This window comes from Mobula hypostoma, chromosome 7 (genome assembly GCF_963921235.1).
Source record: "Mobula hypostoma chromosome 7, sMobHyp1.1, whole genome shotgun sequence".
Classification (NCBI taxonomy): domain Eukaryota; kingdom Metazoa; phylum Chordata; class Chondrichthyes; order Myliobatiformes; family Myliobatidae; genus Mobula; species Mobula hypostoma.
In genome coordinates this window covers 182,177,338-182,199,871 of record NC_086103.1, presented here as the reverse complement: position 1 = coordinate 182,199,871, position 22,534 = coordinate 182,177,338, and the positions used below count along the sequence as shown (strand labels likewise).

Sequence of the window (22,534 nt, the reverse complement as noted above, 5' to 3'; positions counted from 1 at the left end):
TAAGTGTTGTTACTTCAATGTACTCGTGTTATTTCTTTTGTATAATATAACAATAAAAAGATTTGAAAAGAAAAAGAAAGAACCTAACAACCTTATAAGAGGTTTAATTGGAGTGATAATTGACGCAAACACACATTTCACTGCATGTTTCCATGACACCATAAGATATAGGAGCAGAATTAAGCCATTCAGCCCATCGAGCCTGCTCCATCATTTCATCATGGCTGATTTACTATCCCTCTCAACCCCATTCTCCTGCCTTCTCCTCATGATTTTTGACATCCTTTCTAATCAAGAGGCTATCAACATCTGCTTTAAATATACCAATAACTTGGCCTCCACAGCTGTCTGTGGCAACGAATTCCACAGATTCACCTCCCTCTGGCTGAAGAAATTCCTCCTCATTGCTGTTGTAATCGGACACTCCTTTATTCAGGAGGCAAATTTCTGAGGCTATTCCCTTGGATCCTGGACTCTCCCACGGAGCGAGATCATGGACTGTTGTCGATGAGAGCCAGGACGTGAGGAGGTAAGGACAGTTGCAGAGAGAGAACACGGGTAATGTAAAATACTGTGAGTCCACTTCATTGGTGGGGGAGCTGCACGGCCTCAGTTGTTGTGCAAACCAGGCCCCCATGCCGCAGGGTCACCTGTTGCAGCTGCCCAGGGGAGGAGATGCCGGATGCGGTGTGGGAGAGAGCTTGAGTCTGTGCTAGGTTGGGGCTGATCCCTCCAGTCGGTGCTGCTCTCCAGTGTTCGCTCCCTGCAGCTGACCCACCCAGCATGTGATGGGGAACTGTTGCATTCTCATTCTTACTGAAACCTGGCTCCAGGACAACATCACATGCACCATCGATCTACAGGCCATGACACTCAGGGACTTGGGCTACACCATTTTTTTCTGACTGCAAGTTGTTCTGGTATCATACCCATATGTGCTGTGTGCTGTTGGTATTATGTTCTTCACCTTGGCCTGGAGGAACTCTGTTTCGTTTACCTGTATTCACAGAGGCCATGGTTGAATGACAATTAAACATGAACTTCAACTCACTTTTCACTCTCATTTCCTAGTTTTCATGCTTTCCCTCCTAATTCTGATGAAGGGTCTTCAACCTGAGATGATAACTCTTGGTTCTCTTTCCACAAATGCTACCTGACCTGAGTGTTCCCGGCTTCCACCCTTCTTACTTGAGATCTGGTCTTTGCGTTGAACCAAGTCAGCCTGTCCTTGGATTCAACGCTGGCACACTGAAAGGCAGAGGTCAGATGCCTATTGCGTGTGCGATATCCTGCTCCAGTGGTGGGCTCCGGGGAGGAGGTGAGAGACCGGGAACACTTTGCATCTAGATCCTTGGCTGCCGGTCAGTTGGTTGTCTTTATTTATTTAGAGATACAGAGTGGATCAGGTCCTTCTGGCCCAACGAGCAGTGCTGCCCAGCAACCCACCTATTTAAACCTTGCCTTGTCACAGGACAAGTTGCAATGATCAATTAACCTACTAGCCAGTAGGTCTTTGGACTCTGGTCACGAGGAGAACATAGAAACTCCTTACAGTCAGTGCTGGACTGAAATCCAAATTCCGACAGCCCAAACTATAATTGCGTTGCGCTAACCGCTGAGTTTCTGTGGCGCCTTGTAGAACATCAAGACGGCCAGAAGATAGAATCCAAGCTCCAACACCTGAGTCCTGGCTGCAATCTGTAGATCACTCCACCATGTCAGATCGCCACAGTGGCCAAAGCTTTCGTTCACAAAAAGTCAGTGCAACCACAGAATTCACCTGATCCAGGGATCCAGCCCACACACGGTGCTCTTGATACCTTGGCCCAGTCAGGAATCACACTAGGCTGCCGTGTCTGAATCCCTGTGTACAGTGTGCCTGGCCCAGCACGGACATAATTAACACGTGCAGCATTTTGTTGCAGCTTCTTTCTGTCAGGGGGTGGGGAAGGGATGGTCCGATTTCTGTCTGGCCTCCGCTGTTTCGTCTCGGCGTCAGTCTGGATCAGTGTGATGGTAACTTGGGCATCTTTTTCCCTTTAGATGGATGTTAATGTCAACCATCCAATTGGTTGAAAGTCCAAAACGGATTTGAATTGTCAGCTATGATAATGATACGAGTGTGTGTGTGTGTGTGTGTGTGTGTGTGTGTGTGTGTGTGTGTATGCCTGTGTGTGGCAGGTATGTACATCTGCATGTGTGTGGCATGTGTGTGAATCTGTGATGTGTTAGTATATGTGTTTGTGTGTGAGTTTGTGTCTGTGTGTGAAAGAGAGAGAAAGAGGGATGAAGAGAGAGGGAGGGAGGAAATGCAAGAGAGGAAAAGAGAGATGGAGTGTTGAGGGAAAGTGGGAGAGATCAAGACAGAGTGAGAAGATGGAAGAAAGCAAGAGGAAGGGGTAGAGAGAGTGAGAGAAAGAGATAAAGAAGGCAAGTGAGGAAGACAAGCTGAGGGAAGAGAAGAGGATATAAAGAGAGAAGCAAGAGAAGAGCATATTGAAAAGACTTAGGTGAACATTAAGTGTTTGTCCTTAGACACCCCGTACTGTGTTTTATGCTCCTCGAAGAGTTTGGAGAGTTCCTCGATGTATTTCTGATGTAATACATCAATGTCCTTTTGCGTTGGACTTTCCCTTTTCTCCACCTCTATCGGTCTGCCAACTGGAACAAAACACAGACAGATTTCAAAACACAAGCATCCCTGAGCCTCGGAGCCGTGACAGAAGGCTTTACTAAAGATGGTCCTGGCGCTGCTGCAGCGGTGAGCACAAGAGGAAGTAACAACAGGGCAAACGCAAGCAGGCTTTTCCCACTGAGCTTGGCTAAGAGGAGGTCATGGGTTAAAGGTGAAATGTGAATTATTTAGACCATAAGACCATAAGACCATAAGACAAAGGAGCAGAAGTTGGCCATTCGGCCCATCAAGTCTGCTCTGCCATTTTATCATGAGCTGATCCATTCTCCCATTTAGTCCCACTTCCCCACCTTCTCACCATAACCTTTGATGCCCTGGCTACTCAGATACCTATCAATCTCTGCCTTAAATACACTCAATGACTTGGCCTCCACTGCTGCCCGTGGCAACAAATTCCATAGATTCACCACCCTCTGACTAAAAAAATTTCTTCGCATCTCTGTTCTGAATGGGCGCCCTTCAATCCTTAAGTCATGTCCTCTCGTACTAGACTCCCCCATCATGGGAAACAACTTTGCCACATCCACTCTGTCCATGCCTTTCAACATTCAAAATGTTTCTATGAGGTCTCCCCTCATTCTTCTAAACTCCAAGGAATACAGTCCAAGAGCGGACAAACGTTCCTCATATGTTAACCCTCTCATTCTCGGAATCATTCTAGTGAATCTTCTCTGTACCTTCTCCAACGTCAGCACATCCTTTCTTAAATAAGGAGACCAAAACTGCCCACAGTACTCCAAGTGAGGTCTCACCAGCGCCTTAGAGAGCCTCAACATCACATCCCTGCTCCTATACTCTATTCCTCTAGAAAGGAATGCCAACATTGCATTCGCCTTCTTCACCACCGACTCAACCTGGAGGTTAACCTTAAGGGTATCCTGCACGAGGACTCCGAAGTCCCGTTGCATTTCAGAACTTTGAATTCTCTCCCCATTTAAATAATAGTCTGCCCGTTTATTTTTTCTGCCAAAGTGCATAACCACACACTTTCCAACATTGTATTTCATTTAAGAGGAACCTGAGGGGGAACTTCTTCATTCAGAGACTGGTGTGAGTGTGGAGTGAGCTGCCAGCAGAAGAGATGGATTGGGCTTGATTTCAACATGTAAGATAAGTTTGGATAGGTGTATGAATGGGAGGGGTGTGCAGGCCTGGTGCGGACTAGGCAGAATAATATTTCAGCATGGACTACATGGGCTGAAGAGCCTGCCTCTGTGCTGTCATGCTCTATGACTCTGACTAAGCCATTTACGCCACTGTCTGCTTCTGTATTTTCACTGAAGATACCCAACTAGCTATCTTGTCCCACCTGCTTTTACCCCCCTCCCTACCCCCCAATTTATGGCTAATACCAGGGGGCATAACTTGAAGGTAGTCGGAGGAAAGTATAGGGGGGATGTCAGAGGTAGGTATTTCATGCGGAGAGTGGTGAGTGTCTCGAATGCACTGCCAACCGTGATGGTAGAGGCAGAGACATTAGGGACATTTAATAGACTCTTAGATAGGCACATGGATGATAGAAAAATGGAGGGCTGTGTGGGAGGGAAGGGATATATTGACCTTAGAGTAGATTAAAAGGTTGGCATAACATCGTGATCTGAAGGGACTGCACCGTGCTGTGGTGTTCTATGTTCTATGATCGCGAGCACTCCCATTTCCCTTCTGACCACCGCTATTGCGTTTACTTCTGCAGCTCCTTTACATAGAAACTATAGCACTGTACAGGCCTGTTGGACCACTCTCTACCTGGCTACCCTTCAGAGCAGAATAAGTCCCTGTGTAAATAAAATGGCCCCGCTGGTCACCATGGTTTTCTTTATCGAGAACCTTGTACCACTGCTTTCATCGAGTTAGCAGCCTGTGGTGCAAGGTTCCTGTGAGCACTGGGCACGAGATCTGATCACTTAGCTGATCTCCCAGTCCAATCCCTCACCCCATTCCACGACCAAAATCCCAACCTTGCCCCGCGATCCACTGAGAATTCCCAGGTGAGGAAATGTTTAAATGTGCAATTGTGAAGTTAAAGATTTAAAGATTAGCTTTATTATGGAGTGCAACGGTTGTGTAGAGGTTAGTGCAACACTATTACGGCTTGGGGTATCGGAGTTTGGAGTTCAGTTCCAATGCTGTCTGTAAGTAGTTTGTATGTCTTTCCCACGTGGGATTCCTCTGAAGTGTTTTGGTTTCCTCCCACAGTCCAAAGACGTACCACTTCATAGGTTAATTGGTCTTTGTAAAATTGGTCTCCAATTAGGGGAGGATTAGGTAGATGGATTGCTGGGCCGTGTGACTCATTGGGCCAGTTTCATGCCATAGTAGGCAGACGTTGACCCCAGGGCATCATGGGTTTGCACCTCTGTGCCCTCTCCAGGGTGCGAGCCTGGAAGGGAAGATTTGAAGAACTGGCTGTTGCCCATACAGTGGGCTCCCCCTCATAACGTCATTGACGTAGTCCAAGGGAAGGGCAAGCGCCGATACAGCTTGGCACCAGTGTCGTCACGGAGGTTGCCAGAGTGAAGTTGTAAACAACATAAAATTGCCTTAGGGGCCCCGGCTCCTGATTTCTTCCTTGGGGTTTACTCCCGGCCCTTTCCCATGGCTGGGTATGGCTGCAAGGCAGCTGAGGTTTAAAATCAGAGTTTTCCTTCTCGTAGGCGGGCTGCTTCCAAGGCTGACAAGCCCCACCTGCTATATCACTACGTAAATAGATAAATACATTGAAGCTGAGGCTTATAAGACTACATTTATAGATTTGTGATCAGGTTTGGGTCTCTTCTCTAAAAAATGGATGTGCTGACCTTGGAAAGGTTCCAGAGGAGGGTCACAAAAATGATTCTGGGAATGTAAGGGTTACCACATAATAGCTTGCTGGAGTTTAGAAGAATGAGAGGTGGGGATGGGATCTCTCAAAACCTATCAAATATTGAAAGACTTAGATATTGAAAGACATAGATACAGTATGGAGAGTACATTTCCTACAGTGGGGGAGTCTAGGACCAGAGGGCAAAGTCTCAGAATAGAATGACGTCCCTTCAGAACAGTGTTGGGCACATAGCCAAATGGTTAAGGCCTTCTTCTAGTGATCTGAAGGTCGCTAGTTCGAGCTTCAGCTGTGGCAGTGTGTTTGTGTCCTTGAGCAAGGCACTTAACCACACATTGCTCTGGTGTCTGTGTGAGGAGTGGCGCCCCACACAGACTTCCAATCTGCACCTTGTAAGGCATGAAAATGCCCGATGCAGGTCTCTCATGGTCTGAGTCGATGATCCCTCCCCTCCCCTCCCTCCCTCCTTCAGAACAGAGATGAGGAGGGATTCCTTCAGCCAAGGATGGTGAATCTGTGGAATTCATTGCCACAGTCGGCTATGCAGACCAAGTCATCATATAAATCACTTTCTATTTAAAGTGGAGGTTGATAAGTTCTTGATTAGTAAGGGTGTCAAAGGTTAGGGCAGAAGGTAGAACAATTGTGTCGAGAGGAATAATAAATCCTCCATGATGGAATGGTGGAACAGAATTGATGGGCCAAATGGTTTAATTCTGCTCCTGTCTTATGGTCTTATGGAAACTTACAGTGAAATGCATCAGTTGCGTCAACGACCAATAAGCAGCCTGCAAGTTTTGCCTCGTTTCTGGCGCCAACATAGTATGCCCACAACTTGGTAACCCTAAACTGTACGTCTTTGGAATGTGGGAGGAAACCAGAGCACGTGGAGGAAAGCCACATGATCACAGGGAAGACCCGCAAACTCCTTACAGACAGTGGCGGAAAATGGAACCCCTATCGCTGATCGCTGGTGCTGTAAAGCGCAGCACTAACTGCTATACTACTGCGCTGCCATTTGGGCTGGGCTTGCGTTGGGCACGTTTCAGACTGGGTTGGGTTGAGTTGGGCTGCAACCATTTCTTGATAAAAAAATTAGTCTGGGAAATGCTCCCGATGGAGTCCACGTTACTTACCTACAGTGTGGATGGGTTTCCGATACGGGATGAGTCCAAAGCTGTACTGGAAAACACCTCGGGCATGGAAAAGAGGGAGTGATATCCCCATCAGCTTCTGCAGTCGGTCCTGGACTCTCCTTAGGACCGATCCCTTGGGGTTCTTCACCTGGTCAAACACTTCATTCTCCCCGAATGAGAACACAGGAACAAGAGTGGCCCTGGTGTTAAAAGGCAGAGCGGGGTCAGTGTTATTAGATGAGATTAGATTAGATTAGATTATGAGAACACGCAGTCCTCTTTTATTGTCATTTAGTAATGCATGCATTAAGAAATGATACAATGTTCCTCCAGAATGATATCACAGAAACACAAGACAAACCAAGACTTAAAAAAAAATGACAAAAACCACATAATTATAACATATAGTTACAACAGTGCAAAGCAATACCATAATTTGATAAAGAACAGACCATGGGCACGGTAAAAAAAAGTCTCAAAACCTCTCGAAAGTCCCATCATCTCACACAGACGGTAGAAGGGAGAAAACTCTCCCTGCCATGAACCTCCAGCGCTGCAAACTTGCTGATGCAGCACCCTGGAAGCACCCGACCACAGCTGACTCTTGAGTCCGTCTGAAAACTTCGAGCCTCTGACCAGCCCTCTGACACTGAGCACCAAGCACCATCTCTGCTGAGCGCTTCAACCCTGGCCCTGGCCGCCAAGCAATAGGCAAAGCCCAGGATTTGGGACCTTCCCCTCTGGATATTCCCGATCGCACAGTAGTAACGGCAGCGAAGCGGGCATTTCAGAAGTTTCTCCAGATGTTCCTCCGTGCTTCTCATGTCTGTCTCCATCAAATCAGGATTGTGCATGGCCCCTATTTAACAAATAGGATATCATTTCGGAGCGGCCGCGCGCTGCGACGCACCATCTTCTCCTCCCCTCCCTTTATTATTCCAAAAGTAATTGGCAACATGATTGGAAAAGTTAGGGATGATGAGGAGATTAAATCATTCCTTCAACAGTGGGACTGTGTATCCTGCATGCAGTTTGACAGAAGATTTGATAGATGTGGGATCCCAGTGTGGGATTGAGACTCGGATCTGAGAGTGTACTGAGGACATGGTCCCAGAGTGTACTGGGATCCGTGTCTCAATGAACACTGTGGGTAAGATCCCTTGCATATATTTCCAAAGGAGATTAATGAACCACTCTCACATTCCAGGGAAGAGTTGGGCAGGCATCCCACCTGTTCCAGAGAACAGTTCAGTAAACAGCCCACCCATTACAGTACCAGTTGGGTAAACAACTCACTTGTTCCATGGGACAGTTGGGTAGATATCCCACCCAGTCCAGAGAACAGTTGGGTAGAAAACCCTGTCTTTCCAGGGAACAGTTGGGTAGGCATCCCACTCATTCCAGAAAACCTTTGGGTAGACAACCCGCATATTTCAGAGTATAGTTGGGTAGGGCATCCCACTTATTCCAGGCACAGTAAGGGACCACCTCTTGATTTCTAGACATTTAAAGTTCAGCCATTTGTAAGAAATAGTTAACATACCAAACACCAATGAGGTTTAAGATTCCTTACCCAAACTGCAGAGCAAGTTTGATAAAGCCCTTCCTCTCCTTTAGCTGAAGTGTGAATGCACCTGGCCTGGCATCTAACGCTTCTGGGGCACCTCCAATGGCTATGACCGCCACATTACCACCCTCCTTTCTCCTCAGTAAATACTTGGCACTCTCCTTATCAGATGGCACCAAACCTGGAACACATAAAAAAAAAATTCCAACATGAAGATTCCCATGGCAGTGAAGAGGAAGGAAGAACAGGAACACCTGAGATGGAGGTGAGACCACACCTGGAGTTGTGTGTGTAGTTCTGACCACCTGGGTACAGAAGGACGTCATTAAGCTGAAAAGGGTCCGGTAAAAATTCTTGAGGATGTTACTAGAACTGGAAGTTTGAGTTATAAACTGAGATTGGGAATGCTGGGGGTGGAGGTGGGGGGAAGATATTTCCTGAAATGACAAAGACCGAGGGATGACTTGCATTTGTAAAATCATGAGGGACATGGTAAGGTGCATTGTATCAGTCTTTATCCCAAGAGAGGGAGGTCTAAAACGAGAGGGTAAGTTTTTATTGCATCGAGAGTGTTAGGTATATGGAATGCACTGCCAGGATTGGTGGAAGAGGCAGATACATGACAGACATTTAAGAGACCCTCAGATAGGCTCATAGATGAAGATTTCCTCCCACAGACCTAAGACATGCCGGTTAGTAGTCCTTGTAAATTGTCCCGTGACTAGGCTAGAGTTAAATTGGTGGGCTGGCGGGCAGTGCAGCTCGAAGGGTGGAGGGGCCTATTGCACATAAAAATTAATAAAAATTTTAAAAATTGATAGTAAAATGGAGGGCTATGTGGGAGGGAAGGGTTAGATTGCTCTCAGAGTAAGTTAAAGCTCGGCACAACGTCATGGGCCAAAGGACCTATGCTGTGCTGCACTATTCTAATGTTCTATGATGTATACATTTATGGCAAGAGGGGTTAGAGTTACACGGGACCTGAGAGGCAAACTTTTTCCACACGGAGGCTGGTATGTGAATGGAATGGACTGCCACTTGGAGTATTGTGAGCAGCTTTAGGCCCCTTAACTAAGAAAGGATGTGCTGACATTGGAGAGGGTTCAAAGGAGGTTCGCAAAAGTTATCCGGGATTGAAAGGCTTGTCACGTAGGGAGCGTTTGATGGCTCTGGGCCTGTAGTAACTGATATTCAAAAGAATAAGTGGGGATTTCATTAACACCTATTGGATGTTGAGAGGCCTCAATAGAATGGATGTGGAGAAGATGTTTCCTATAACTGGGGGTCTAGGACCAGAGGACACAGACTCAGAATACGGGAGTGTCCTTTTAGAGGAGGAGGAATTTCTTTATCAAGTGAGTGGTGAATCTGTGGAATTTGTTGGAGGCCGAGTCAATGGGTATATTTAAGGCAGAGGTTGAAGGGATACGGAGAGAAGGCAGGAGATTGGGGCTGAGAAGGGAAATGGATCAGCCATGATGAAATGGCAGAGCAGACTCGATGGGCCAAACAGCCTAACTCTGCTCCTGTACCTTATGGTCTTATGAAGTGATAGAGATGAGTATGATTGGAACATTGAAAAGAGAACTACATGGATAGGAAAGGTATAGAGATTATGGGGCAAACATGGGAAAATGGCACTAGATGGACACCTTAGTCAACATAGCTGAGTTGGGCCAAAGGGGCTCCTTTTGCACTGGATGACTGTAAATCATTATTTATGCTCACACTATCCCTAACAGCATTTGTCCTGTGATTAAGCACCGGGCTGGATTGAAATGGTCAGGGTGTCAGGGTCGGAGCTGAGGGACGGGCCGGTTCAACTCTCTGCTGGACTGAGGCTTTCTGAACCTGCCTCTGCGGACTTCTGCTGTGATGCCTGGTGTCGTGAACATCAGTTCGGAATGCTGTTTGCTTGCTTTATTGTATGCCCGATTCATTTTATTTTTCCCTCTCTGCTCATTGGGTGTTTGATGGTCTTCTTTTGCTTTTAATGGGGCCTATTAGGCTTCTTTGTTTCGTGGCTGTCAAGTTTGTATAAAGTATACATACTTCGATAAAAAATGTACTTTGAACTGTTAAACTTTGAAGTTCAAAGTTTAATGTAAACTTATTATCAAAGTACATATATGGCACCCCGAGATTCATTTTCTTGTGGACATACTTAATACGTAAATCTATAGAATTACAACCATTTTAATTTTATATGGATATGAGGTAATTACACTTTATCTGTGATTTCAATATATTGTAATCGATATTTATTATATTTCCTACTGTACGCTGTATTCTTTTATGTTAGAAATTAATAAAACTATTGAAAAAGAAAGAAAGATTTACAGCCATAACAGAATCAGTGAAAGACCACACCAGCTTGAGTATTTCACTAGTGTAAAAACTGTCTGAATGCAAAAAGAGAGGAAAAACACCAAAAAATAATGATTAAGTAAGCAATAAATATTGAGCACAAGAGATGAAGAGTCCTTGAAAGTGAGTCTATTAGTTATGGGAACATTTAAATGACGGGGCAAGTGAAGTTATCCCCTTTGGTTCAAGAGCCTGATGGTTGAGGGGTAGTAATTGTTCCTGAATCTGGAGGTGTGAGTACCGAGGCTCCCGTACCTTCTTCCTAACGGCAGCAGGGAGAAGAGAACATGTCCTGGGTGGTAGGGTCCCTGATGATGGATGCTGCTTTCCCGTGACATTACAGTATAGGCCCTTCGGCCCACAACATTGTGCTGACCTTTTAAATTTGTACAAGATCAATTTAACCCTTCCCTCCTACATAATCCTCCATTTTTCAATCATCTATGTGGCTACCTTAAAAGTCGTGAATGTATCCTCCTCCATCACCATCCCTGGTAGTGAGTTCCATGCACTCACTACCCTCTGTGTGAAAAAAAACTTACCTCTGATTTGGCCCCTGTCCTTTCTTCCAATGACCCTAAACTTATCCTCCCTTGTATTAGCATCTCCACCCTGAGAAAAAGGCACTTCTTATCATCTTGTACAACTCTACCAAAGGACTTCTGGCCTCATATTTTATTTGACACCAGCTTCAAGAGGGAACCTAGGATGGTTTTAGAACATTGAACATAGAACACAGTAACATACACACAAAATGCGGGAGGATCTCAGCAGGCCAGGCAGCATCTATGGAAAGAGTACTGTCGACGTTTTGGGTCAAGACCTTTCAGCAGGACTGGAGAAAAAAGACGAGGAGTCGGAGTTAGAAGATGGGGGGAGGGGAGGAAGAAACAGAAGGTGATAGGCGAAACCGGGAGGGAGGGAGGGGTGAATTAATAAGCTGGGAAGTTGATTGGTGAAAGAGATACACGGCTGAATAAGGGGGAGTCTAATAGGAGAGGACAGAAGACGAATGAAGAAAGAAAAAGGGGGAGGAGCACCAGAGGGAGGCGATGGGCAGCCAAGGGTAAGGTGAGAGAGGGGAAAGGAGATGGGAAATGGTGCAAAAGAGGTGGGGGACAATGACCAGAAATTCGAGAGATCAATATTCAGGCCATCAAGAAACTGTTGCTCGTTTGGATTTCCAGCATCTGCAGATTTTCTCTTGTTTGTGACATAGACCACACTTGTGTAGTGGTTAGTGTGACAGTATTACAGCTCGAGGTACCGGAGTTTGGGGTTCAGTACTGGCATCCTTTGTAAGGAGTTTGTGCATTCCTTTCCAAGAGTACATGGTTTCTTTTGGGTGCTCCAGTTAACTCCCAAAGTCCAAGGATGTAGGTTAGTAGCTTAATGGTCAAGAAGGCATACGGTGTATTGGCCTTCATCAATCGTGGGATTGAATTTAGGAGCCGAGAGGTAAGATTCCAGCTATATAGGATCCTGGTCAGACCCCACTTGGAGTACTGTGCTCAGTTCTGGTCGCCTCACTACAGGAAGGATGTGGAAACCATAGAAAGGGTGCAGAGGAGATTTACAAGGATGTTGCCTGGATTGGGGAGCATGCCTTATGAAAACAGGTTGAGGGAACTCGGCCTTTTCTCCTTGGAGCGACGGAGGATGAGAGGTGACCTGATAGAGGTGTATAAGATGCTGAGAGGCATTGATCGTGTGGATAGTCAGAGACTTTTTCCCAGGGCTGAAATGGTTAACACAAGAGGACACAGGTTTAAGGTGCTGGGGAGTTGGTACAGAGGAGATGTCATGGGTAAGTTTTTTACACAGAGTGGTGGGTGTGTGGAATGGGTTGCCGGCAATGGTGGTGGAGGCGGATATGATAGAGTCTTTTAAGAGACTTTTAGATAGGTACGTGGAGCTTAGTAAAATCAAGGGTTATAGGTAAGCCTAGTAATTTCTAAGGTAGGGACATGTTTGGCACAACTATGTATTGTGCTGTAGGTTTTCCATGTTTCTGTTCTAATATAAGTTGTCCTGTGATTAGGCTAGGGAGGTGTGCTGTGGGGCAGAAGGGCTGTTCCACACTCTATATCTAAACACTGTAAATAAATATATTACCATAGAACAGTCCGGGACCTTTGGCCTACAGTGTCCTGCCAGCCCTTTAAACTACTCCAACATCAGTCCAGTGCTTCCCACTCAGCTTCCTGTGTTCTATATCTGTGCTGTTGTGTGACCACGGGCTGTCCCCGCACGTGCCCTGTGTCCACTCACCGCCACTCATGATGTAGTCCCTGAAGAACGGGACTCTGAACCAAATGGGCAGCATCAGCATGTGGGGCTTCAGCCCAGGGTAGATGGTCTGGAAACCAGTCCGCTCCGTGCAGAAGTTAGCAAAGGCCCCCGCCACCAGAACACCGTGCGGATGAAACCCAAAGATGTAATTCTTCTTCGGGTCCAGGTCTGCCGTCTTGACCAGCTGCAAGATATTATAAAACAATTCAATTACTCGTTCAGGGATTTTGGCTATTCTTTTGTGATTGTAGGATTTCTACAATCACAGACATCCCACCTCTCCCGGAACTTCCGGGAGTCTCCGCATATTAATAGTGGCTCCCTGATGCCCGCAAATTATATGCAATATCACGGAAATCAATTTTTTTGAGAGCGAGCGAGAGAAAAGCAAGAGAGAGCGCGAAAGAGAGAGCGAGGGAGAAACCGAGAGAAAGCACTTGAGGGCGTGCGAGCGACGACGAGAGAGAGTGAGAGCGCGCCATGGCAGAGTGTTCCAAAGAAAATATAAAATGTACGTCACCCCAGACTACACTAAAGTGTACCCCTGCCTAAAACGGGTCCAAAATAATGACGGTGTTACTCGCTGCACTGTTTGCAACAGTGACTTTTCTATTGCCCATGGTGGGTTAAGACTGTAAGAGACATGTTGAGGTGAGTTTAACAGCTGTCATTCGTTCATTAGCATAGCTAACGTTATTTAAACTAGCTGGTTAGCTGCTAAGGAGCTACTCTATTGCAGACAGCCCACCTCTCCCGGAAGTCTCCTGCAAATTGATGGTGCTACCTCCCAGAAATGAGTTTTTGCAGGGTGGGGTGTCTGCAATCATAACCATACGTATTGTGTACTGTTGGGAATGTGTTATGCACCTAGGCTCCCGAGGTTTCGTTTGGCTATGTTTCTGTTTGGTTGAATGGCAATTAAACTTGAACTTAAGCATATTAGTCATTCATTTTTCAACGATGTGAAATTGGACTTGGTTTATTATCGTCACTGGTACTGAGATACAGTGAAAACTTGTCCTGCATACGGTGAATACTTGTCTTGCTCATTCAGATCAGATCGTTACACAGTGCATCGAGGTAGAACAAGATGAAGCAATAACAGAGTGCAGAATGAAGTGTAGCAGTTACAGAGAAAGTGCAGTGCAGGTACATAGTAAGTTCAAGATCATAATGGAGTAGATCGTGAATTAGGTGTAAATATTATTATCCTAGGGACCATTCAGTAGTATTGTAACAACGGGATAGAAGCCGTCCTTGAACCTGGTGGTACAGGCTTTCAGGCTTTTGTATCTCCTGTTGATTGGGGGGGTGGTGGTGAAGAGAGAACATACAGGCTGGGCGGGGTGTTTGATTATTGGAGTTGGTATTGGTTTATTATTAACAAGAGAAAGTATGTAAATGATGGAAATGCCAAGCAACACGCAGGTTAGATTGATATAATTTAAAAAACGCTGTGAGCCGAAGGGTCTGTACTGTACTGTCACAGGAAAGCAGCATCCGTCATTGGGGTCATCCACCACCCAGCACGTGCTCTCTCTACACAGTGCTGTCATCAGGAAGAAGGTACTCCTCACACCAGCAGATCCAGGAATTCAGATTACCCCTCAACTCTCAGGCTCTTGAACCAAAGGGGATAACTTCACTCAACTTCGCTTGCCCTATTATTGAAATGTTCCCACAACCTATGGACTTGCTTTCAAGAACTCTACATCTCACGTGCTCGATATTTATTGCTTATTTATTCATTATTTCTTCCTTTTTGTATTTGCACAGTCTGTTGTCTTTTGCACACTGGTTGAGCGACCTAGTTGGTGCAGTCTTTCATTGTGTCTATTATGGTTATTATTCTATAGATTTATTGAGTATGCCTGCAAGAATGGAGGAGGAGAAGATGGCGGCGCGACGGCAGCGCGCGCGGCCTCTCCGGTGATGAATATCTGTTTTCTGTCAAGTAGGGGACCGTGCACAGTTCTGATTTGATTGGAGACAGACGTGAGAGTACAGAGGGACATCTGGAGAAACTTCTGAAATGCCCAGTCTGCTGCTGCTACTGTGTGGTAACTGGAATCTCTGGAGCAGAAGGTCCCAAAATCCTCGGCTTTGTGTGTTTCAGTGGCCGGGGCGAGGTCGAAGGTGCTCGGCAGAGGATGGCGCTCGGGAGGCTGTATCGGAGAGGCTGGTCAGAAATTCGGAGTTTTCGGACAGATGGACTCAGTGTTGGCTGTGGTCAGGTGCTTTCAAGGCATCGGCAAGTTGACAGTGCCTGGAGGTTTACGGCAGGGAGTTTCTCCCTTTTGTCGCCTGCTATCGGGGACTCGGGAGTCGATCGACTCGGGGACTTTGAGACTTTTTTTACCGTGCTCATGGTTTGTTCTTCATTAAATTATGGTATTGCTTTGCACTGCTGTAACTGTATGTTATAATTATGTGGTTCTGTCAGTGTTAGTCTTTGGTTTGTCCTGTTTTCTGTGATATCACTCCGGAGAAACATTGTATCATTTCTTAATGCATGTATGCATTTCTAAATGACAAAAATAAAAGAGGACTGAGTGTTCTCATAATCTAATCTAAGAATGTGAATCTCAGTATTGTATATGGTGACATTTATGTGCTGTGATAATAAATTTACTTTGAACTCTTGAACTTTGAACTTGATGACAGACATTACTGTTCCTAAAGGAACAGTAAGAAATTCTGCAGATGCTGGAAATCCAGAGCAACGTATACAAAATGCTGGTGGAACTCAGCAGGTCAGGCAGCAAGTATGGAAATGAATAAACAGTTGACGTTTCTGGTCGAGACCCTTCTTCGGTCCTGAAAAGGGGGTGGGGGGGGGAGAAGGTGCCAGAATAAAAAAAGGTGGAGGGTGGGGGAAGGAAGGCAAGCTAGAAGGTGATCAGTGAAGGAAAGGAAAGTAGGAAAGGCAAAGGTTTGAAAAAGACGTTAAGGGCGGGCTAGGAAGGAATCTGATAGGAGAGGAGAGTGAGCCATCGGAGAAAGGGAAGGAGAAGGGGACACAAGGGGAAGTTATAGGCCGGTGAGAAGAGGTAAGAGGCCAGAGTAAGGAATAGAAGAAGAAATGAGGGGGAGATAATTTTTTTTTACCAGAAGGACAAATTGATATTCATGCCATCAGTTTGGAGGCTACCCAGACAGAATATAAGGTGTTGCGCCTCCGTTCTGAGGGTGGCCTCATCATTGCACAAGAGGAGGTCATGGACCAACATGCTGGGACAGGAATAGGAAACAGATCTTATCAGACTCTGTGGTATTCATTACTACATATCGTTATGCAGGCCAAATCTTTGGGTATATTTAAGGTGGAGGTTGATAGATTCTTGATTAATCAGGATGTCAAAGGTTAGAGGGAGAAGGCTGGAGAACGGGGTTGAGAAAGAAAGTAAACCAGCCATGGTGGAATGGTGGAGCAGACTCAATGGACCAAGTGGCCTAATTCTGCTCCTCTGTCTTACGGTCTTCAATAGACTTGTAAAAGAGGGTTAAGATCCATGATCCTGGTGGTAAGTGGTTTCAGTCTTCGATATCTTCAGCCCTGTGGGAGGGTGGAAGAGTGAACGTTCTGGGGAGGTGGAGTCTTTGAATATTGGAATTGGTTTATTATTGTCACACGTACCTACATAAGTGTAGACGATGATAAGAGGCATAGACTGAGTGGACAGGCAGAGGGAGAGGAGCACAAGTTGGCAGGTGTTTGGCGAAGCCAAGTCAGAGCGAGTGTTGGTGGTTGGGGAGCAAGGGAGAAATGTGAGAAGCTGGGAGCTGATAAGTGGAAAAGGTAAAGGGTCAAAGAAGAAGGAATCGGATGGGAGAGGAGAGTGGACCGTCGGAGAACAGGAAGAAAGGGGAAAACCAGAGGGAGGTGATGTGCAGATGAGGAGAAGAGAAGGTTGAGAGGGGAACTGGAATGGGGAACAGGAAAAACAGAGAAAAGGGAGTGGAAAAATTCCCAGGAGTTGGAGAAATCAGTGTTCACGCTGTCAGGTTGGACGCTACCCAGGCGGAATATGAGGTGTTGCTTCTTCATCCCGAGTTTGGCCCCATTGTGGCAGCAGAGGAGGCCATGGACAGACAGGTTAGAATGGGAATGGGAAGTCAAATTTCCAGCTTTAACATGTCTTATTTACTATTTATTTCTTTAGAGATGCAGCATGATAAATGCCTTTCTGGCCCAGTAAGCCTGCACTGCCCAATTACATCCATGCAGCCCATACATCTGTCGACATGAGAGAAAACCCGAGCACCCGGAGGAAACCCATTCGAGGTTTTACGTGCTGTGTAGTCGGAAATGCTCTTTGGCACATCACTGTCGTAACGTGTGGTTATTTAAGTTACTGTCAATTTCCTGTCAGCTTGAACCAGTCTGGCCGCTGACCTCTCTCAATAACAAGGCATTTTTGCCCACAGAGCTGCTGCTCACTGATTTTTTTTTTGCATCATTCTCTGTAAAGACTGTTGTGCGTGAAAATCCCAGGAGATCAGCAGTTTCTGAGAAACTCAAACCGCCTTGCCTGTCACTAGTCAAGACCACATTTCTTCCCCATTCTGATGTTTGGGCTGAACAACAACTGAACCTCTTGACCATGTCTGTGTGCTTTTATGCATTAATTTGCTGCCACATGAAGAAGAACGTGGTAACCTGGACTATTGTCCAGGAGCACTTACATCCAGTGTGATGACATGTTTGGAGATGTTGGTGATGAAACATTTTAAATCCTGCCTGTGAAGTGACTTGGATCTGCTCCAATTTGCCTACCAGATCCACAGATCCAACAGATCCACAGAAGATGCTATTTCATTGGCTCTTCTCTCTGCCCTGAAACAACCGGACAGCAAAGATGCACACCTTAGAATGCTCTTGATCGACTTATAGCTCAGCATTCAATACCATTGTCCCTTCAAAACAAATCAATGAGCTCCAAGATCTTGGCCTCAATACCCCCTTGTGCAATTGGATCCTCGATTTCCTCACCTGCAGAACCCATTAAGTTTGGATTGGCAACAACATCTTCTCCACAATCTTCATCAGCACAGATGCACCACAGGGCTGTGAGCTCAGCCCCCTGCTCTACTCATTTTACACTAATGACTGTGAGGTTAAGCACAGCTCCAATGCCATATTCAAGTCTGCTGATGAGACCACCGTCACCGGCCAAATCAAAGGTGGTTACGAACCGGCATATAGGAGGGAGATTGAAACTCTGGCTGAGGGGAGCCACAACAATAATTTCTTACTCAATGCCAGCAAGACAAAAGAGCTGACTTTAGCAGGAGGAATCCTGAGATCCATGAGCCAGTCCTCATCAGGGAAACGGAGATGGAGAGGGTGAGCAACTTTAAATTCCTCAGTGTTATCATATCTGAGGTTGTATACCGCGCCCAGCTTGTAAATACCATTACGAAGAAAGCACAGCAGCACCTCTACTTCCTTAGGAGCTTGTGAAGATTCAGCATGACATCTAAAACTTTGACAAAAATTTATAGGTGTGTGTCGGAGAGTATATTGACTGGCTGCATCACAGCCTGGTATGGAAACACTAAAGGCCTTGAACAGAAAATCGTACAACAAGTAATGGATACGGTCCAGTCCTTCATGGGTAAAGCCCTCCCTACCAGAGAGAACATCTGCACAGAGTGCAGTTGCTGAAAGTGGCATCCATCATCAGGGACCCCCACCACACAGGCCATGTTTTTCTCTCATTGCTGCCATCAAGAAGGAGGTACAGGAGCCTCAGGACTCACACCACCACATTCAGGAACAGTCATCACCCCTCAAGCATCAGGCCCTTGAGCCAGAGGGGATAATTTCACTCAGTTTCATGTACCCCATCACTGAACCGTTTCCACTACCAATGGACTCACCTTCAAGGACCCTTCATCTTATTGCTTATTTATTTATTATTATTATTTATTTCTATTTGTATTTGCACAGTTTGTTGTCTTTTGCACCCAGGTTGTCTGCCCTTTTGGCGATGTCTTTCATCAATTCTGTTATGGTACCTGGATTTATTGAGTATGCCTGCAAGAGATATATGTTGACATATATGTACTTTAATAATAAATTTACCTTTAAGTTGGAAGTTTGAACTTGGAATGTGATTGGCTGATCAGATATTTGCATTAGTAAGCGTATCTCATGTGATTTGTTGTTTTGTGGCAGCAGTACCGTGCAATATATAAAAATACCTTAACTTATATAGCTGTGTACATACATCTATTGATGCTTCTGGACACATCTTTCAGTGATGTTCCTGGAATCATCGGGTGTTTCAGGTCTTTCAACATCATACAACCTCCTCCAGGTGACCCAGCCGGGGCTGATCAGACCCCAGCTTGTGTCCAGATGGCTAGCTACTTATGACTCCATGGCTCCCCTCTTCTGAGCCACAGCCATCTTGAGGCCCTCTCTGCCGCATCGGTGGTACTGCGGATGGCTCTCCTCTTCCTCTCTCCCTCGATGCCCAAAATGCTGAAGGCTCTAACTAAAGAACGGGCTACGAATCCCCTACAACCAACCTCCATATTAATAAATATATAAAAACTAAATTAGTGTGAGAAGAGAGGAAAAGCACTAGTAAGGTAGTGTTCATGAGTTCATTGATGGCAGTGGGGAAAAAGCTGTTCCTGAATCATTGATTGCTTGAATTTAATTCAAGGATGGGACAAAACAAAGGGATCTTAGTGTAATCATTGAGTTAATTAAAAGGCGTCTTTTCTCTCATTCACCATCTAGACAACATCCGAAAATCATTCTTAACCAGAATGCGACCCGTCATGCCAACGATTCTAGTGTTTGACATTGGGAAATGTTTTGAGAAAAAAAAGATTACGTTGTGACCTTGCATGTGTATGCCAAACGTTGAGCCAGAGTTTACTAGAGCACAAATTATACATTAACAGATTAATTGCACAGCTCCACAAAATGTGTCGTAGTTAGTAGAGCTGCTGTTTCTCAGGCCCCAGTACCACTGGTTCAGTCCCGAACTCGGGAGCTGCCTACGTGCAGAATCTAAACACTCTCCCTCTGACTGCGTGCGTTTTATCCCGGTGCTCTGGTTTATAAAACACTGAACAGTACAGTCTGTGATGTACTGAAAACTACCTGTCGATCAATCTAATGCTTCCCTTCCACATAGCTTTCCATTTTGTTTCTACCCATGCGCCAATCTAAGATTCTCTTAAATATATCTGCCTGTACCGCCACCCCAGCATCGTGTTCCATGCACCACCATTCCGCGTTAAAACACCTGATTCTTTCCATGACTTACAACTCTAAGGCCGACGTAGAGCATAAGTTTGAAAGAATGCAGAGAAAATTTGCAAGGATACTGCCAGGACTTGAGAATGTAAGTTATAAGGAATGGCTGAATATTACAGCACAGTACAGAACGTCCCGCCAGTGATGTTGTGTCAACCTTTTAAACTACGCTAAGATCAATCTGACCCTTCCCTCCCACATAGCCTTCCAAATTCCTACCATCCATGTGCCAATTTGCGAGTTTAGTGAAGCGTATTTTTGTTGACCATTGGTTACTTGGTCATTCTTTGCGTTTTTAATTGATTCTATTGTGTTTCTATGATCTACTGTGAATGCCCACAAGAAAATGAATCTTAGGGTTGTAAATGGTGACACTGATAATAAATTTACTCTGATCTTAAATGCTTCTAAAACGCCTCTAATATATCTGTGTAAGGGGTTTCTTTTTTTGGTACTGCGTATGTGCGTATGTTAATTGAAATGGCTTCTTTGTTATGTTAAATGCTGAGAGAGTCTCTAGCTAGCACTTTGCTTGGGTTATAACAGATAACAGAGTAACTGAACCAATGGGTGTCCATGTTATTCTTTCTGGGGGTGATAGGGTGTCTCATATGACTGGGAACCGGGGGGTTTTAGCGGGGAGTCGGACGAGAGACCGTGAGGACGACGGACGTGCGGGGAAAGCTCAGGTTGATCGCTCCGAGCCGCGAGTCGACGGGGTCAGGGTGGTCCCGAAGAGGCCCCCGAGCTCCAACGTGTGCACGAAAAAATTGAACTCTGATAAGTCTGGCGCCTTTTCCGTTCCTTTTTTGTATTGAACTTCTATTAATCTCATAGATTTAGTAATATCTATAAAGTGTAATTGGTGAAACGTACATTGTGTGCTGGCTGATGATTGATGTTTGAAGCTGAATCAGGTGGCAGTTGTACAGCAACCAACGTAACCGGGAGACCAGGTGGGCAGCAGGCGGGGTTTCCCCGAGATAAATACCAGCCAATATAGCTGAGCATTACATCTGTCTCTACCATCACCCCTGGCAGCACGTTCCACCACATCTATCATTCTTTGTGTAAAACTACTACTGGCAAATCCCCTATACTTTCCTCCCAATCATCTTAAAATTATGCCCCCTCACATGAGTCATTCTGCCCTGGGAAAAGTTATTCTGAGACTGAAAATGTTAAGTACCAAGGATGAGGCGTTTAGAAGATCAAGGGTTGTTGCAGACACGGTGAGTGGGAGGTGGGTGGAGGGGTGGGGGATCTAGAAGCGTGCAGGAGACCGAGGGGTGACTCAGAATCAGGTTTAATATCACTGGCATATGTCGTGAAATGTGTTGTTTTGCAGCAGCAGTACAATGCAATACATAATAATAACAACTAAATTATAGTAAGTAAAAGAGAGGGAGGGGTGAAAGTAGTGAGGTAGTGTTCACAGGTTCAATGTCCATTCAGAAACCTGATGGCAGAGGGGAAGAGGCTGTTCCTGAGTGTTGAGTGAGTGTCTTCAGGCTCCTGAACCTCCTCCCTGATGGTAGCATGTCCTGGGTGATGGGGGTCCTTAATGTCGGATGCCAGCTTTTTGAAACACTGCCTTTTGAAGGTGTCCTCGATGCTGGGGAGGCTGGTGCCCAGGATGGGGCTGGCTGAGTTTACAGCTTTGTGCAGATTTTTGTGATCCTGTGCAGTGGCCCCTCCACATCAGACAGTGATTTTTATGGATGTGCATAAAATCACAGAGGGAGGACTGATCTAGTGTTGCTGGGATTCTATCCCGTATCCAGGCACTAGGGGCAATTTACAGTTAACACACCAACCCGCACGTCTTGGGCTGAGGGAGGCAGCCAAAGCACCCAGGATCAGAGTGAGGATTTGCAAAATTTGGAACTAAGGCACACTTACATGTGTAGAAGATATAAGTTCTGAGCAGACCTTTCGCCTTTTAGACAGTCAGAGAGTTAGGAAGGTACAGGAGCATCAAGACTAGGATTGCTAAACTGGGTAACAGCTTCTTCCCTCAGGCTGTGAGATTAATGAATACCCTGTCACCATCGAGATCTCATCACTCGGATAGCGTGCTGTTTACCGTTTGCCTGTGCTGCACAATACATGCGTTTTGAAATATATTTTATTAACTTATGTATGGTAATACTTTGTTTTCTGCTCTGTGTGTGATATCTGTTTTGTGTGTGCAGTGTGGTCTGGAGGAATGTTGTTTCGTTTGGTTGTACATATACACAGTCAGATGACAATAACCTTAAACTTGAACTACACTTGCATTATACAGCCATATAGTATGGACTGCTGCAGACCGGTTCCTTAAGGTTGTTACAGCCATGGGTGGTAATGGGGGCAAGCTCCCAGTACCTATTAAATG

At 45.6% G+C, this 22,534-nt stretch overlaps 1 protein-coding gene across 1 annotated transcript in view; it reads right to left on the bottom strand.

Annotated features, from left to right (window-relative positions):
* Nucleotides 1-2,123: 2,123 nt before the first annotated feature.
* mogat2 (monoacylglycerol O-acyltransferase 2) overlaps nucleotides 2,124-22,534 on the bottom strand; it is a 56,776-nt gene continuing 36,365 nt past the window's right edge. Inside the window, exons 3-6 of the mRNA XM_063054670.1 lie at nucleotides 12,858-13,062; nucleotides 8,226-8,400; nucleotides 6,653-6,852; nucleotides 2,124-2,661 (exon numbers count right to left, since the gene is read on the bottom strand). Of these exons, the coding sequence (XP_062910740.1) occupies nucleotides 2,507-2,661; nucleotides 6,653-6,852; nucleotides 8,226-8,400; nucleotides 12,858-13,062 (735 nt within the window). The 3' untranslated portion in view covers nucleotides 2,124-2,506. The remainder of the gene's footprint in view (nucleotides 2,662-6,652; nucleotides 6,853-8,225; nucleotides 8,401-12,857; nucleotides 13,063-22,534) is intronic.